At 39.8% G+C, this 14,351-nt stretch overlaps 1 protein-coding gene across 1 annotated transcript in view; it reads right to left on the bottom strand.

Annotated features, from left to right (window-relative positions):
* Positions 1-5,629: 5,629 nt before the first annotated feature.
* Positions 5,630-14,351, bottom strand: part of DNAJC15 (DnaJ (Hsp40) homolog, subfamily C, member 15) — an 83,546-nt gene continuing 74,824 nt past the window's right edge. Inside the window, exon 7 of the mRNA XM_010854646.1 lies at positions 5,630-7,569. Within this exon, the coding sequence (XP_010852948.1) occupies positions 7,499-7,569 (71 nt within the window). The 3' untranslated portion in view covers positions 5,630-7,498. The remainder of the gene's footprint in view (positions 7,570-14,351) is intronic.

Genomic DNA, 14,351 nt, shown 5'->3' with positions numbered 1-14,351 from the left:
AAAAAAAAAAAACAAGGAAGCAGAAACTGCGAGGGAAGCCCATCTGCCTTATGAGGTGAGAGGTAAATACTAAAATTAGTTTTAAAATAATGTGGGGCTGATTTCTGTGTTTTCCTTGCCTGTTTTGGTATGAGAGGTGAAAACCGAAGTTTCACTCATGGCTTCTGAGAGAGTCCACAGGTCTATGACTTTGGTTTCCGATAGCTGCCTTTAGAAGTGAACCCATCAATACTGTGTTCTGAGAGATAATGGGCCCAGCATCTCCTGCAGCGGGGAGGGCTGGAAAGAAACTAGAGTAGGGTCTGTATGAGGGCTCATAGGGCAGATGAAGCTACATAACACATAGGTTAGTGTCTTTTCTTCAAGAGTTGTACAACAGAAAAGTTGAGTATAAATTCAATTTTAGCAAGTCAGATTTAATTTTGATTGTATTCAGAAAACAAAATAGATGAAACTATCTTACAGTTTATTCTTTATAATTTTAGAGCAAAACAAACATGGTAGTATTTATTATTAATTTACTTTCATATATCAGATTAAAAAAATCTGCTTACAAAGAGGAAAACAAGCCAACAAAAATGCAGTGAGTACAAAATGCAGTGAAATGGAATGCAAACTGAATAGCTAAGTACCAAGAAGCTGAGGGACAAAGCATAAATCAGATCCGAGGGGGTCAATGAGAGAAGGTTGCATTTCTGTGTACACACTGCTCTTTCTGAACACTGCCATCCAACATTCCAGGCCAGATGGGAGAGGCAGACTGTGCAAATAGAGTCCGACAGCTCACCGCAGGAAAAAAAAATATTAGATATTTTCATCCTACTCCAGAGGCATGGAAGCCAAAATGTAAAGTTTTAAAGTCAACTGTTGGTTATCCACATTCTAGAAGGAAAGAAGAAAGGTACTGATAATCTAAGAGTAGATAAATAGAAAGGAAAATGAGTTGGCTTTGGAATGCTCTTATTTTTTGAATGTAGGAATACCCATGTTCGTGGAACTCACAAAGCTGCCATGAGTATTATAGTAATGAGGTGGTAGAAATCTCCTCTAGAAATTAAACTTTTTCACCATTTGATTAGAGCAGGTGAAAAGACAGAAAGTTAAGTGACAACCTTAAAGACCCAGTCAGATTGACGACTCAGGTTCTATGGGTCAACTCAACTCTTTGTGTAAGTGTAATTTTGGAATTTGGCATAAAAGCATGGCATGAACCAATAACCCAGTCCACACTTGGGAATACAGGAAAGTAATTTTGAAAAGTTCTACTGAGCACTCAATTCCCTTTCAAGGTGTAAGTTATCTTTTTTTAGTTCAGTTGCCTCTCTAACCTTTTTTCATTGCCTTGCTACGTCTTTCAATAAATGCAGGCTTCTTATTCTCACCTGTATTATACTGAGCAATTTCTCCATTTCTCTTCTCTCCCCAAGGTCTGCTGCCTCACTTACGTAAGCTGTTTTCTGAACCTTGCTCTAGACATTCTCCTTGAAAGCTTTTGCCCATGAATGTTTCAAATAAAATATCAACAAAGATTCCTCCAGCCCCACTTTAAGTTAGAGAAGTACACACTGCTAAACTCTACAACTGAACTTTTCCTGTGAGTGGTTGGATGGACACCACAAGCTTCCAAGCCAAAATGAAGGACATTAACTACTCCCTGCTCATGCCAAGTGACGCTAGATCCATCTATAAGCCTGCTTCCCAAACTATAGCCCAAGGTCACAACCATCAAAAAATGAGCCAAGAGCTTCTCCAGGCCCTTCCTTCTACCATGATTCCCATATACCTACAATTAGTGCAATGAACCCTTGGACAGCAAGGTCAATCCAGTCCCTCCTAAAGGAAATCAACTCTGAATATTCACTGGAAGGACTGATGCTGAAGCTGAAGCTCCAATACTTTGGCCACCTGATGCAAAGAAAAAAGAAAAGACCCTGATGTTGGGAAAGACTGAGGGCAGGAGGAGAAGGGGGCGACAGAGGATGAGATGGTTGGATGGCATCGCTGCTCAATGGACATGAGTTTGAACAAACTCAGGGAGATAGTCAAGGACAGGGAAGCCTGGTGTGCTGCAGTTCATGAGGTTGCAGAGTAGGACATGACTGAGCGACTGAACAACACACGTGCTTCAGAGTCAAGCCAAAGTGGATTTGGATCCCAGTCTTACCATTTACTAGCTATGGATTCTTGGCAAAGCTCTTAAACACCTCTGAGCCTTTGTTTCTTCATCTCTAAAATGGGGATAATAAAAGTACCTATCTCTTAACAGGTGCTGTGAAAACAGAGAGACAGTGTGGGCAGGCTGCTTGGCACAACAGTTTCCAACTGTTGATTTAATTTTCCACGGGCATTCCCCACGCTCTAAATTGAGGTGAAGATTTGAAATTTATGGTCAACATCTAGCCTGAGTGATCCTATTCTGCCCATGTGAAATTAAACTTCCTCTTGATGTTGGATATTGCATATCTATATCTATATAATAGTCTGTTCAGACTTAAAATGTTGACCAGTGCTGCCAGGCACTGCTGAATAGAGCAGAGCAGGGCAGGGCTATTATGACAGGAAGAGAAATGAACAGTACTTAATGAACTTCCATTTCAATTGAGCAGGGTTTTTAATAAAAAAAAAAAAAAAAGGGGAAAGCTTTTTATAAATTCTTTGCTCAGCAACAATAAAAAAAAGGAAAAGAGCACTCAGCTGGGAACAATAGCTACTCAGCTCATAAAAATCATTAGAAGGAACATTTTCTTTGTCTACCAAGTCCAGCAATTTCACTGGTGGGCAGTGATCCAGATCACTAAGATTCCACCTAAAAAATGAGCCCAGAGAATCTTCTCAAGTTTTCCAGCTAGTATATTAACTAATCTCCTAATGTGTCTAACTCCACTGTAAGTATAATTCTGTCTCATACTTCATGGTCTATTTTTGACAAGCAGATGATACTGACCTGGTGCTAACAGGACATGCCCTTTGGGCTGCCTTTCCATCAAGAGGGAGGCTTGGTGCTGGCACGTCTCCTGTACTCTGCTGCTAGCAAACCCTCCTGGCAGCCAGAGGCCTTTGTTCAGGAGGTGCTGGGCGAGGTGCAGAAGGCTTGTGGATGGCGTGGTTCCCACTGTGTGAAATGAGCTGGCCTCCTTGGGTACTTCACTTCTCACTGCAGCCTCTGGAGTTCATCCTAAGGGGGTGGAGTCATAGCAACTGTATTTTTGACATTAACAGCCTGGCTGATTCATCTTCCCCCACAATGTCATGAAGCTACCTTAAGCTAATCGCCAACTAATCGCCAAATGTGTTGCAGATTCAAGGTCCCCCATGACAACCAGAGGATTTCTATACTTGGGATAAAGTATGTTATTTCTTATGACCCTGCTGGGTAATCACAAACATACCCAATCATACAAGTCTTAGAATTTCTTAATTCAAAAGCATCGGGGGGTGGGGGGTGGGGCGGATTTCTCTAAGAACCTGTTCTTCCTTCTGTTTGAGAATCCAACACATTTTAAAAATGAGCCAATTTTGTATTTTCATTGCCTGATAAAGTAAATATTCTATTTGCTGAATAACCAAAATGCACTTCAAACCAAAACGAAATGATTGGAAAATTAAATAAAACAATGTCTCCCACAATGAACACACTTTTGTCTTTATTAAACTTCTACTTTTGACTTCAAGCTAGAGACTGGCACCATCAACCATACTATACATGGCATTCTGTGCCCCCTTTAGATAACTGTCCACTTGACTTACACTTTCTCTGGAATATGGGAAGTAACTGCTTTGTTTTCAAAAGGTCTTTCCTGCTCCCTCAGACTGCTTCTAAGATGTAAGAATAAACAAAAACTGCATCAACAAAGAACTTAATTAAGAAGAATCTGCAATAATAGCAAATATATAAAGGCAATACTTACTGAAGATTGGTAACCATTCAAGTAAGCTTTCTACAGATAATAAGGAGTTGACGATGGGTAGCCGCTTAGCCAATTTCATAAGTATTCTGGCATTTAAAAGTATTCTGAGACTGACTACTGAATTAATATCTACCTAAAATAATAGTTGTATCACCTGAAACTACACCAGTTGGTTGAACTTAAATTCAATATTCCTGGAGAATTTTTTAAAGGCAAAGCCTTAGCTGATTTGATTGGGGCGGGGGGTGGGGGGGCGGTGAAAATCCAGACCTACTACATATTAAAAGTGATAACCGCTTGATGGTCACTAATTTTTTCACCATTCTCTGTATGTCTTCTCCTTTTGAATCTTGGGGGGCTCCATGAGTTTTCCATCAAAACTGCCAGTTTTCAGACTCAGGCTGAGTTTGAAGCTTCCTCTTCCTGTCTCTTAGACCCCAGCTGCTGTGATGCGATTAACACCTCTGTACAGGGGTGTGGAGGCTCCAGGCCGACACCCCCAGTTAACCTCCAAGCCAAAAGTTCCAGTGGATGCTTCATGAGTGGAGATGAACTGTCTCCACCATGCACTACTTAGATGGAAAATTCAAGAGTACAATCAGTGATTACTGGAACATATACCAAACCTTATTTCAAGGTATTCTCACAGAGGGGATACTGAAAGAAGCAATAATTGCATTTTTTGAGCATTTGCTATATGACTAAATGCTTTATTTATACAACCTTATTCCATATAACAACCTTTTTCAGTTCAGTTCAGTCGCTCAGTCGTGTCCGACTCTTTGCAACCCCATGAATCGCAGCATGCCAGGCCTCCCTGTCCAGCACCAACTCCCGGAGCTTACCCAAACTCACATCCATCGAGTTGGTGATGCCATCCAGCCATCTCATCCTCTGTCGTCCCCTCCTCCTCCTGCCCCCAACCCCTCCCACCATCAGGGTCTTTTCCAATGAGTCAGCTCTTCACATGGGGTGGCCAAAGTATTGGAGTTTCAGCTTCAGCATCAGTCCCTCCAATGAACACCCAGGACTGATCTCCTTTAGGATGGACTGGTTGGATCTCCTTGCAGTCCAAGGGACTCTCAAGAGTCTTCTCCAACACCACAGTTCAAAAGCATCAATTCTTCGGCGCTCAGCCTTCTTCACAGTCCAACTCTCACATCCATACATGACCACTGGAAAAACCACAGCCTTGACTAGATGGACCTTTTTAGATAGGGTTATTATTTTCTCTATTTTATAGATGAGGCAATTAAAGCCTTGCAGATTAATTGCCCCAGATTATGTGATAGGAGGATAGTACTTAAAACCAGGTGTCTGATTTTTGGGCACACACTCAACAGATAAATGAGAATAGAATGAAGGAAATTTCAAGCTAGTGCTGGGGACTTACATTTTCATGAACACAGTGTGGACTAGAAAATGATGTCAACTAACAGGTATGTTCTGAGGGTACCCCAATATTGCATAACATAACTTTCAAAACTAGTGGTTACATTTTTTGAAGCATAGTATTCAAAAAACATTTTTTTTAGTACTTACAACTTTATGATGTCTACAAAGTCCCAAGTGCTCCACTCTTAAGGAGGTTACAAAGACAAATGACAAGATTCTTGCTCTAAAGGTTCTTGTACTTTTGTAGAAGAAATAAGTCATGTCACACAAAGAGTTGTTTCACAAGTTACCAAATGTGAAGAATAAAGTGCTACGGGAATGTATTCGTTCATTTAACAAATATTTATTGAGTGTCAATGTAGCAGTGACCAAGACAGATACAATCCTTGTTCGCTGAGAGCTGACAATTCATGGGATTACTTTTGCTGGAAGCACCAGAAAAGGAGAGAGACTTTTCAGCTTGGCCTTCAACTATCCCCAGGCTTTGAACACGTGGAGATCTGGGTATCAGGAGGGCACTCAAGGTACCGGGGCAGCAGTGGGCCAGAAAACATACTAAAGCACAAAAAACTGTGACACACAGGGGATTTTAAAGCGAGAGCCGTATTTCAGTGACCCTAAGAATCAATTTCAAGTCAGGCCATCCATTATTTCATGTACCAAAGGAAAACACGGTTAACATTTAGAGCAGTGGCTCTCTACCTGGGGCAATTTTGCCCTCCAAGGAACGTTTGGCAACATCTAGATACATTTTCGGTTGTCACAACAGAGGGGGCGCTCCTGGCCTTTCGTAGGTGCAGGCAGGGATGTTGCTAATCATCCTACCATACACAGGAGAGCCCCCCACAAGCAGGAATCAGCAGCTCAATGAGTCAGTATCACCAATGCTGAGAACTCCCAACTACAGGATGTCGTAAAATCAAAGATGCCTCTAGACTATTACAAGAGCGTTTAAGACAGATGAAACGTGGTAGTTCTGTTTACCTGGGATGAGCCCAGCGTCGTAAAGCAGTACAAGAAATATGCTGGTATTCTGACTCTCTCTTTTCTCCCTTTTAGAAAAGTGATGATAACCAGGGGCTGTGTTGAGGGGGAAAAAAAAAATAATTGAATGCACTGCACATTACAGGGCCAGCCCTTCCAGACTGTGTGTTCATCTGTTACTTTGGAGAAACCCTGCACTCCAATGAACTAATATACCCTATTTCTGCTAATTCTGACTCACCCATCATATGGTATATCTCATTGTTTTTAAAGCCCAGCTCTACGCTACTGATTCTATGACACGCCCCCCTGACGCCCAGTGTAAAATAGTCTTTTATTTTGAACTTCTTTGCCTATCATCTGTGCCTCTCTAATAGTACTCCTGTGGTTTATCTTTCCTCTAAATTCAAGTTCCTTTGGGTCACGATCCGTGCCTGGTTCACACCTGGAACTCCTGAGGACCCCTACAGTGCCTCACCCGCTACAGGTGGTAAATAAATATTTGTAGAATGCATAATTGAATAAGTACACAGCACCAGAAGACTATATAATTAAGTACGAATCCCTCAGACTTCTCCCAGCAATTTCCAGGCTTTCCTCACAGGGCTCATTCTGTAAACCTTTAATCATTTTAGCAGCTCTCCAAGTTCTCATGCTACAGCCGTGGGATCTCTGGGAGAGCAGCGTTCTTTCCTAACCACTGCTTTACAAAACACCCTTTAGTAAATTCCATCAAGCTTCAGTTCACTTTCCTGGGGTGGCAGTCAGGGTTTCGTCTCATAACATTTAAAGCACTTCACATAGGCAGAGTGCTAAATTCCTTTGAAGAAACAAGGGACAATGCGAGCATAAATATAAGCAGCAAAAAATTCTACACTCTTGCTCCCAAATTCCAATTATATTACTGATAATGATACTGCTGCAGGGGCTGGGGTCGGGGGAACTTAGTAGTAGAAGTCTTCAAATGTATGACTATCAGAGAGAGGAAGAAAATGAGGGGGAAAGATCAGTGCTAGAGTTTCCATGTGCTCCTTTGAAAGCGAATACAAAGCTAGACTGTTCATCTTTTATTATCACATAGCTCAGACACGGAAGAAATGGCTGTGGTCGGTGCACATATGAAATTGTGAATGCCACGGTTTAGACTAATGCGCAGGACAGCTTTTATAAGGTCCCCCTTCTTCTCCCTCAGAGTGGTCCTTGAGCGTCCATCAGTGTTTGGTGGTTGCTTCTAGCAGGTCTTTTGCTTCATTAATTTTGGTTGCTAAGTAAGGAGACCCACCTGAGAGGACAAAGAAAAGAAAATGGATTAAAGGACACTTCACTACTGACATTTTTTAAAGTCTCAAATAAAGAAAAACACTCAGTTAGATGTCTCTGATATTTTCCCACACATTCATGCCCTGACAAATTATTTTATAAGCTCTCTAGAAATCACAACAGTATAAGTTAAACTCGTTCAATGAAGCACTACAGATACCTAACAGTCAAGGATAATCTCTGAGAAAAATAAACTTATGATCAGGAGTAATTTAAAACACACTCAAACATTTCACTGGTCAGACATTACCTTTCAAATGCCAAATATCTGACCAGAGAATTTTCTGAAGTGGATGGTTAGGTAAATAAAGTAACAGTCCTTCTCCAAGATGTAATTTTTTCTGTTTGTTTTTAAGGAAAGAACATTCTTCTATGAAGGAAGTTATCTTTCTGAAGGAGGTGAAGCAATCCAAGGGTGCCTTCAAAGTTTTATCAAACCATACATTTTCATAAAAATAAGTTAAAAAGGCAACTATATACTACCCAGCTCTAAAAGTATTTCACTAATATTGGTCAATATTAGTAAATAATATGATAACAAATCAGTGATAATAAAAATAACGTTAAAGGGTATGCCCCCTGCTCTCTGACACAGTGCCATCAGAATACTTATGGAGCACAGACAGCGTCACTGCGCCTTAAATAAAATGAAGTCAGTTTTCATAATTCTTCACAATGAATTATTTCTAACGTAAAGAGCAAGAGGAAAACTGAGGTGAATTTCAAATTCAGAATCATTATAAATGACAAACAGGAGCTCCCTTACATATAAAAATACTGGCCCCAAACTGTCACACTAAAAATATTTAAGCATCATACACCTTCTAACTTCTAGTCCTGAACACTTTCATGCTTAACACTCAAGCTAACAGTCCAGCTCACCAGTCTCTGTGTTTGTTTTTTATTTTTTATTCTCCCCCTTGAGTACAAATGATCCACAGCTGTTGAAAACATCTTAAGACCTGAGTGGCTCACAACAAACCACACACACACAAAACATCTAGACAGCAGTGGCGTATGCACTGTCCTGACTTTATCTGGGCCTTTTACTGATATCACACCACCCATTTGAGAAGGAAAAAGGAAGCAGGAAATGAATCAGCAATGGAAGGGTGGCGCTCAAGGAGCTATAGTTAGCTTTCCACCCTTGAGGAGATCACTGACATTTTCACATCAAGATCTGAATTGCTATAAGCACTTACGGAATGAATATATCAGAGTGTCCTTGAATACACAGTAAGAATCAGAAATGAAACCAATGCAAGTTTCCATATGCGCTTGGTTATGAAATAAACTGATATCAGGATTATCTTTGAAAATGATCTCAGAATTAGGTAATGTCACTCTTGGTGGTAAGCTGTTTCCATTTTTAGAGTTACCAAGGTAATGCCAGGCATCTTGTATACCCTCCACAAATATTAAAATATTAATTGAACTCAAACATAACCTTTAATTGATTGAAATGCATTCTGGATATTTCAATCACTGGCCATAATATGCTCAGTTAGCAGAAAGAAAAAAAAGAAAAGCACAGAAGATCGAAAGTCTCATTAAACATTATATTTATTGATGGCAATGCTAGAGGAAACAATTGACAGTTTACTCAGAACAACACTGAATTCCCCTCACCCTCTTAGTGAAAGGGACACTGGACTTTTCACTTACGTGCATGGCTGAAACTCTGGGTTCAGTTCTCATTCTACCCTTATTCTATCTTCCTAAAACTGGGCAAAGTTCCTAAGCCAAAAATTACAATTGCTATACTCCCTTTGGGGGCTTCCCTGGTGGCTCAGTAGAGTCCACCTGCAATGCAGGAGACCTGGGTTCGATCCCTGGGTCGGGAAGATCCCCTGGAGAGGGGAATGACAACCCACTCCAGTATTCTTGCCTGGAGAACTCCATGGACAGAGGAGCCACAGTCCACGGGGTCGCAAAGAGTCGGACGTGACTGAGCAACCAACACAGGCGCACGCACACACACGTACATATTCCCACTGAACAGTGCTTGGTTCAAATCAGCATCTGTCAGTGGGAGGCACTCCTGTGAAATCTGGAAAGCGGAAAAGAGAAAGGCTTTCTTGCTGGGCCTCTTTTTACTGCCGCTAGCAAGCGGGATCGTGGTGCTGTGAGGGCAGCAACTACGCTTTTTGTACAGCCCTAGCGGTGGTCCCTGGGGTAGTCAGTGAGGAGCTCCTCTGACAGAGCAGCTCTGTAATTACCAGCGGAGCCACTTTTGCAAGCCAAGCCTAAAATTTACTCCTTTAGACCTCCCAACAATTTATAACCATTCATTTCCTGCACTAAATGCTCTTCTGCTTAAAACACCTTGTTTCTGGCACTAAATCTCAACTGACAGAAAATATATAGGATACATATCCTTTATTTAATGGAAAAATACACTTTTGAATCTTTCAGTCCTGTTCAGATTTCTTGGATTCCATTTAATCAGAAAACTCACCCCCAAACTCGATCTCGGAACCTTTGTACCTTCACTGTATGACTACTGGAGCTCTTCAGCTTTGGGCTTTCGTGGACTATTAGGTTTTAGACCACCCCTCCCACTGATACCAACTAGAACACTTCAATACAATTCAAACACAGCAGTATGAAGGCACTGGAGGTCTACCAAGTCAGCCAGGACTTGAGTGTCAAGATCCTGGAGATAAGGAAATGTGCTGTGATCAGTCCAACATTCTGCGCTGCTTCTTGTCTTCAAAGAAATCAGACACAAAATAGTACATACGATACAATTCCACTTGCATGAAACACATCTACAGTTGGAGAAAGTAGAATGGTGACTGATCAAGATGGAGCAGAGATAGCAATGAGAAAGAACACCAAGGAACCTTTTCAGCTTTGAAATGCTCTACGTCTTCATTATGCTAGTGTTACATGGGGGTATGTATTTGTCAAATCTCATCAAACCATGCATTTAAATATACATTTTATTGTATGCAAATTATATATCAATATGGTTGATGAATAAACTAACCAGCAAACTATATGTTGGTTACAAGATACCATCTTTTTTTTTTTTTTGAGACAATCTTTCTAAAGCAATATAAAAAGGCATACACCAATGAAAGTAAAGTTGGCACTGGTATGCTAATTATCAGATGAAGTACACTTTAAGGCAAAATCCAACACTAGCAATAAAAGGGAGAAATTTCGAAGTGTTAAAAGGGCCAATCTTAAATTTGAATATATCTGATAACATATGATATGCAGATGACACCATCCTTATGGCAGAAAGTGAAGAACTAAAGAGCCTCTTGATGAAAGTGAAAGAGGAGAGTGAAAAAGTTGGCTTAAAGCTCAACATTCAGAAAACTAAGATCATGGTATCTGGTCCCATCACTTCGTGGCAAATACATGGGGAAACAGTGGAAACAGCAGCTGACTTTATTTTCGGGGGCTCCAAAATCACTGCAGATGGTGACTGCAGCCATGAAATTAAAAGACGCTTACTCCTTGGAAAGAAAGTTATGACGAACCTAGACAGCATATTAAAAAGCAGAGATATTACTTTGTCAACAAAGGTCCATCTAGTCAAGGCTATGGTTTATCCAGTAGTCATGTATGCATGTGAGAGTTGGACTATAAAGAAAGCTGAGCGCCGAAGAACTGATGATTTTGAACTGTGGTGTTGGAGAAGACTCTTGAGAGTCCCTTGGACTGCAAGGAGATCCAACCAGTCCATCCTAAAGGAAATCAGTCCTGGGTGTTCATTGGAAGGACTGATGTTGAAGCTGAAACCCCAATATTTTGGCCACCTGATACGAAGAGCTGACTCATTTGAAAAGACCCTCTTTCTAGGAGGGATTGTGGGCAGGAGGAGAAGGGGACGACAGAGGATGAGATAGTTGGATGGCATCACCGACTCAATGGACGTGAATTTGAGTGAACTCCGGGAGCTGGTGATGGACAGGGAGGCCTGGCGTGCTGCGGTTCATGGGATCGCAAAGAGTCGGACATGACTGAGTGACCAAACTGAACTGATAACATAGGTTTAAGATATATAAGAAAAACAAGGACAGAACTAAAGGGGGAAACACATGAATCCATAATCAATGAGAGATTTAATATACCTCTCTCAGTAATCCATGGAAGGGTTAGATAAAACGAAATACTGAACACACTCGATCTAAATGACACACAGAAAGCACTCCACCCTACAACTGCAGAGTGACCTCCATTTAAACAGCACACAGAACATTTACTGAAGTCAACATGTGCTGAGCTCTAAAGCAAGTTTCAACAAACTTCAAAGACTCAAATCACAATAAGCAGTGCTACCTGAATTCAGTTCCATGGATCAGTGCTGGGGTACAGGTGTTACTGAATCACAGTGAGAGTTACTGAACTAAACTAGGTTTAGAAACTGAGAGCAAGTGTTCAGCAAATACTACAGCCAAACATAATATCGTGCATCTGCAGAATCTAATGATGAAAAATTAGGGCTTAGATCTTGTATGTCTTTTTATTTCAATTTTCTAATAAAATCATTTTTGTTATGTTTTACAAAAGTTACCAGCCCAACAGAGATTGGGAAAACAAAAAACAAGTCCTCTATCAAGACAGTTTGAGAAGTACCGATACATGAATTAACAATGGTAGAATTAAGCTGAAAATCAGTAATACAGATAGGGAATTACAGTGTTTGGAAATTAATCAATATACTTGTAAATTACCTAAGCATCAAGGAAAATATCACAACAGAAATTAGCATTCAAGATAATTAACCAAGCCAAAGGTTAGATTTCTGAGAAAAACTAATTAAGTTCCTAGCAATGCATTTAAAATTTAAATGAAATAAATTCTAAGAAAAATAATGTATCAAGATAAAATGATACAAGAAGAAATGGAAAAATCAAGAGAATTGTAACTATTTAAGAAACTGAATCTGTAACTAAAAACCTTCCCACAGATAAGAATTCTGGCCAGGATAGGTGTATCAGTAAATTTTTCTGAAAAAAATAGGAGAAAAAGAAAACATTTTAATTCTTTTTATGAGTAGCATTCTTTGAGACAAACTCTGATAAAAAATATATCACAAGATAAACACAGATGCAAAAGCAAATATCAGCTTATCAAATCAGACTAAATTCATAACCAAGTTAGGTTTATATGAGAAATCCAAGACTGGCTTTAACATTAGAAAATTAATCAATTTAATTCATTACATCAACATAAGGAAGAATACATGTATAATCACTTAAACAAATGCAGAAAATGTACACTCACGATAAAAACTTTAAGTAAGCTAAGAATAGAGGGAAACTTCTTTTATGTGAGAGGAAGTTATCAAAAAAAATATAGCAAATATCATACTTAGTAGTAAAATGCAGAAACCTTTGGCTCTGCGATAAGCAACAAGGAAAAGATATCTACTATCATTTCTATTTAACACTTTATTGGAGTTTCTGGCCGTATATTATAATCAATGTCCCCCTCCACTCCCTCCCCCAAAGGACTAAAAAGAAAGAAACTGTCATTCGTCATAAACTGAATGACTGAGTAAGCAAAAAAATCAAAAGGCTCTAAAGACAAAATCACAGAATTAATAACTAAATCTAACAAAATGGTGGATATGACAGCAATTTAAACAAAAATTAAATTTTTATGCCCTAGAAATAAGTATATAGTGTACACTTTTAAAACAACACAATATATAATAGCATTTGAATAATCAACACCTAGGAACAAATCTAACAAATGATGCATAACTACAAACTGAAAAATCTCATTGAAATAAAGTAACCTAAATAACACCCAACAAAGATGTCCTTTTCATTATAGGGGACTGGAAGGCAAAAGTAGGAAGTCAAGAAACACCTGGAGTAACAGGCAAATTTGGCCTTGGAGTACAGAATGAAGTAGGGCAAAGGCTAAAAGAGTTTTGCCAAGAGAACAAACGCACTGTTAAGGTATGACCTAAATCAAATCCCTTACGATTATACAGTGGAAGTGAGAAATAGACTCAAGGGATTAGATCTGATAGACAGAGTGTCTGAAGAACTATGGACGGAGGTTCGTGACATTGTACAGGAGACAGGGAGCAAGACTATCCCCATGGAAAAGAAATGCAAAAAGGCAAAATGGTTGTCTGAGGACGCCTTACAAATAGCTGTGAAATGAAGAGAAGTGAAAGGCAAAGGAGAAAAGGAAAGTTATAACCTCTAAATGCAGAGTTCCAAAGAATAGCAAGGATAGATAAGAAAGCCTTCCTCAGTGATCAGTGCAAAGAAATAGAGGAAAACAACAGAATGGGAAAGACTAGAGATCTCTTCAAGAAAATTAGACATACCAAGGGAACAATTCATGCAAAGATGAGCATAATAAAGGACAGAAATGGTATGGACCTAACAGAAGCAGAAGATATTAAGAGAAAGTGGCAAGAATACACAGAAGAATTATACAAAAAAGATCTTCACGACCCAAATAATCATGATGGTATGATGACTCTCCTAGAGCCAGACATCCTGGAATGTGAAATCAAGTGGGCTTTAGGAAGCATCACTACAAACAAAGATAGTGGAGGTGATGGAATTATAGTTGAGCTATTTCCAATACTAAAAAATGATGCTGTGAATGTGCTGCACTCAATATGTCAGCACATTTGGAAAACTCAGCAGTGGCCACAGGACTGGAAAAGGTCACTTTTCATTCCAATCCCAAAGAAAGGCAATGCCAAAGAATGTTCAAACTATCACACAATTGCACTCATCTCCCACGCTAGCAGTG

This window comes from Bison bison, unplaced genomic scaffold (assembly GCF_000754665.1).
Source record: "Bison bison bison isolate TAMUID 2011002044 unplaced genomic scaffold, Bison_UMD1.0 scf7180017864345, whole genome shotgun sequence".
Classification (NCBI taxonomy): domain Eukaryota; kingdom Metazoa; phylum Chordata; class Mammalia; order Artiodactyla; family Bovidae; genus Bison; species Bison bison.
Note: the sequence above shows the minus strand (reverse complement) of the source record. Positions and strands in the feature narration are given on the sequence as shown.